Raw genomic sequence first — 3,746 nt, forward strand, 5'->3', positions numbered from 1 at the left:
CACTGAGACAAACAGACTCCATGTTTCTACTCAAAGACAGAAAGAAGTTCATGTAGAACATTTGCTGAATTTACAAGAAGGAACAAATCAGTCAGAATCAGTCAGAGACAGAGTTTCACACAGTTTATAAAGTTTGTTTTAACTCAACAACTCTTAAAATCACTACATTTGTTAATGGAGTCTGGTGCTGTTGTGTTACTGGTTGAAACAGACGGTGTGTTCACAGACAGCTGCTGCTAACATTAGCAGGTTCAGGCCACGGTTAAGATGCTTTTGTGAACTTGACCTTTGACCCCATGAGTTCGGGGGTCAGTGACATGTTTGATACGCTGGTCGTGTTGTTTCTCAGCTCGGAGGGTCTGTACCTGTGTTGCCGGGGACGTGACTGACATGTTGCTCGGGGTAACAGAGATGTCGACACACTGGTCCAGCCGCGTGTTGAAGTGCTGAGGCTCCTCCCACTTGTCACATGCTTCCTGTCTGGAACACCTGGAGGGGTGAAAGGTCACCACAGGTCAGATTGTTTATTTCACATCTGAAGAAGAAATTCACTGAAATGGTCAAACTGAAGAAGCTTTATTTGTTTTTATTTTACAGTCCAGTTTCCTGCAGTGACGATGATCAAACTTCTGCTCCGTCTTTGTATTTATATGATTGTATTTATATATATTTGACATGTTTTACTTTTTCCTTCTGTGTACTGAAGCTTCCCTCAGGATAAATAAAGCTGATCATGTCTCATCTTATTTACTGATGAACACTTTGCTTTCTGTCCTACATCTCCCAGAAGGCCTTTCAACTCCCCAGCAGTGACAGTTCATGTCACAGTGATCAATAATCAGTAAATCAGTAACAGCGAGGACGCTGTGATGAGGAGCAGCTTCATTTCTGCCCCGTTTTCATTTTTAAATGTGAGATGGATCCACGACTGTCTTATAGACGACATCACTGATCGATCACTGAAGAGGAGCTCGACACTGATCCAGGATCAATATCAGGTAAAACATGAAGACATCCCACTACAACGTATCTGGACACTTCACAGTAAAGGTTTGATCCACTGGTAGAGAAGGACTTTTACTTTGAAGGAGAAGCTCGCTGCTGCTAATCCAAAGAGGAACTTCCTGTACCTGAACATCAAACACTGATGACTGTAATGTCAACAGTGTGTGTGTGTGTGTGTGTGTGTGTGTGTGTGTGTGTGTGTGTGTGAGAGAGAACCATTTATAGAAACATTAATGATGCCTCATGGGAACACACACACACGCACACACGCACACACACACACACACACACACACACACACACACACACACACACACACACACACACAGTCCTTTGACAAAACACAGGCCAAACCTTCTCTTCCTCCTAATTGGCTGGCTACCAGCTGTGAGGTCACAGGTCAACAAGAGACATCTCACAGCTGACACCTGAACACACACACACACACACACACACACACACACACACACACACACACACACACACACACACACACTGAGAGTGATGTCCCTGTAGTAGTGATGACATCATCCCTGACATCCTGAACTTCCTGTCTCTCCCTCCCTCCAGGTGATTGGACAGGCAGCTGACCAACAACAGTCCTCACAGGTTCCAGACTCCAGAGAGTCGTTCTGTTAAATCATTTCAGGATTTTCTCCAAAACATCTTCCTCATCAGCTTCAGACTGATCTTGTGTTTGTCACTGAGGTTTACATGCATTCATTTGGTTTGTTGATTCAACCTGAAGAAGCCTCAGCTCACCTGACAGACAGACACACAGACAGACAGACGGACAGACAGACAGACAGACAGACAGACAGGCAGACAGACGGACAGGCAGACGGACGGACGGACGGACGGACGGACAGACGGACAGACAGACAGACAGACGGACAGACACACAGACAGACGGACAGACAGACAGGCAGACGGACACACAGACAGACACACAGACAGACGGACGGACGGACGGACGGACAGACGGACAGACAGACAGACAGACGGACAGACGGACGGACGGACGGACGGACGGACGGACAGACGGACAGACAGACGGACAGACACACAGACACAGTAAAACCTCTCAGCTGATTCACCAGAGAGCTGTCTGACACCTGACGGAGACACAGTGAGTTTCTTACTTGTTGAAGAGGACACACCAGCCACAGTGAGGGTCTCCTGATCCCAGGCAGTCTGAACAGCTGCTGTACTGCTCGCAGCTCTCCACAGGAAGTCTGGTCACCTGAAGCACACAGGCAGAGCAGCAGAGGTCTCAGCTCCACACACTCGTACACACTTCTGCAGTCCTTGTTCAAAATTCGTTCATGTTTGACTTCTTCATGACAAAAAGATGAATACAGAATATCACCAGGCGTCAGCTGAAAACTACATTAAACATAAATCTATAATTCTTCACCTTTAATTGATCGACTGTTTATTATTGTGGTCGACAAGTTTAATTGACTTGATATTGATTTTATGGTTGTATGGTCATAATCTAAGACTGAATCACCCACATCGTGTGTGTGTGTGTGTGTGTGCGTGTGTGCGTGTGTTATCTCTGTGTGGTTTGGTGGTTTTCCGCTGACAGTAACAGCCCGAGGCCTGTGTGTAACACATTTGTCTTGAGTTTGCAGACAGTTAGTCAGGGTGTGTGTGTGTGTGTGTGTGTGTGTGTGTGTGTGAGTGTGTGAGAGAGAGAGTAGTATCTTTTACCCAGAAGTCACTGCAGCAGGGAGACAGTAAACGCTGTGAAACACAGTGGACACTCTGTCCGTCTCTGTCTCATTCAGATGCTCACACATGAATACATTCATTGTCTAACACACACACACACACACACACACACACACACACACACACACACACACACACACACACACACACACACACACACACACACACACACACACACACACACACACACAGAAGGAGTCCTGTCTCTTCTCTGACCTCATTATCAGGTTTTCTTTTAAAGGAGCAGTGACGCTGTATCTCGCCTCTGCCAGACTTCATTTAGAAAACAGCTGATTCTGCAGTTTTCATTCTCACAGTCTGTCACATTCACACAGTTCATTCACTGCACTCACACACTGATTTAAATAGTGCAGACAAATCCATCGGCTTAAAAAAACCCAACATTAAATACCCTTAAATGTGAGTACGGCTTTCATATGTGAACCGGTGGAAACATCAGTTATTAAACACGTTTCATTCACGTTGTGGTTCTGTTTGTTTGTTTCGTTGTTGTATGTGAACATGTGAACGAACTGAAGGAATCACTCGGCTTCAGCTGAACTTATCTCAGCTCAATAAATCTCAACGTCTGCTCACCTCACTGGAAACTAACATTACCCACGCTGCATTTCACAAACAGGGAAACAGGAGATTTTAACACTGAAATCTTAAAACTGGCAGCAGTTTGTCTTCTCTTGTTTTCTCTTCCTAATAAAGAACTTCCATTTGAAATCTGATGATTTAAGATAAAAAATCCAAGTCAGAAACGTTGTTAGACATCTGCAGATTTAAATCAACAAGTTTTTTTCGTGTAAAGAATTTTTCTTCCTGGTAACAAAAAATCAAGTCAGAACTTCCATTGGAAATGTTCTGATTTAAGTCCGAGCGGTGCAAACATCCGGATCGGTAAGATAAACACCGGTCAGAACATCATGAACTGGTTTCTTTAGCGTCACCGTCATGTCGGCGCTGTGTTCGGATGGACTGAACCAGGATGTGATGAA

General features: G+C 44.9%; 1 protein-coding gene across 1 annotated transcript in view; it reads right to left on the reverse strand.

Annotated features, from left to right (window-relative positions):
• plxna3 (plexin A3) overlaps positions 1-3,704 on the reverse strand; it is a gene marked incomplete at its 5' end in the record, with an annotated part of 40,867 nt that extends 37,163 nt beyond the window's left edge. Inside the window, 3 exons of the mRNA XM_084365798.1 lie at positions 366-489; positions 2,148-2,248; positions 3,699-3,704. Of these exons, the coding sequence (XP_084221924.1) occupies positions 366-489; positions 2,148-2,248; positions 3,699-3,704 (231 nt within the window). The remainder of the gene's footprint in view (positions 1-365; positions 490-2,147; positions 2,249-3,698) is intronic.
• Between the last annotated feature and the right edge of the window lie 42 nt (positions 3,705-3,746).

Source organism: Pagrus pagrus, assembly GCF_965226575.1.
Source record: "Pagrus pagrus genome assembly, chromosome: 11".
In the NCBI taxonomy this organism is placed as follows: domain Eukaryota; kingdom Metazoa; phylum Chordata; class Actinopteri; order Spariformes; family Sparidae; genus Pagrus; species Pagrus pagrus.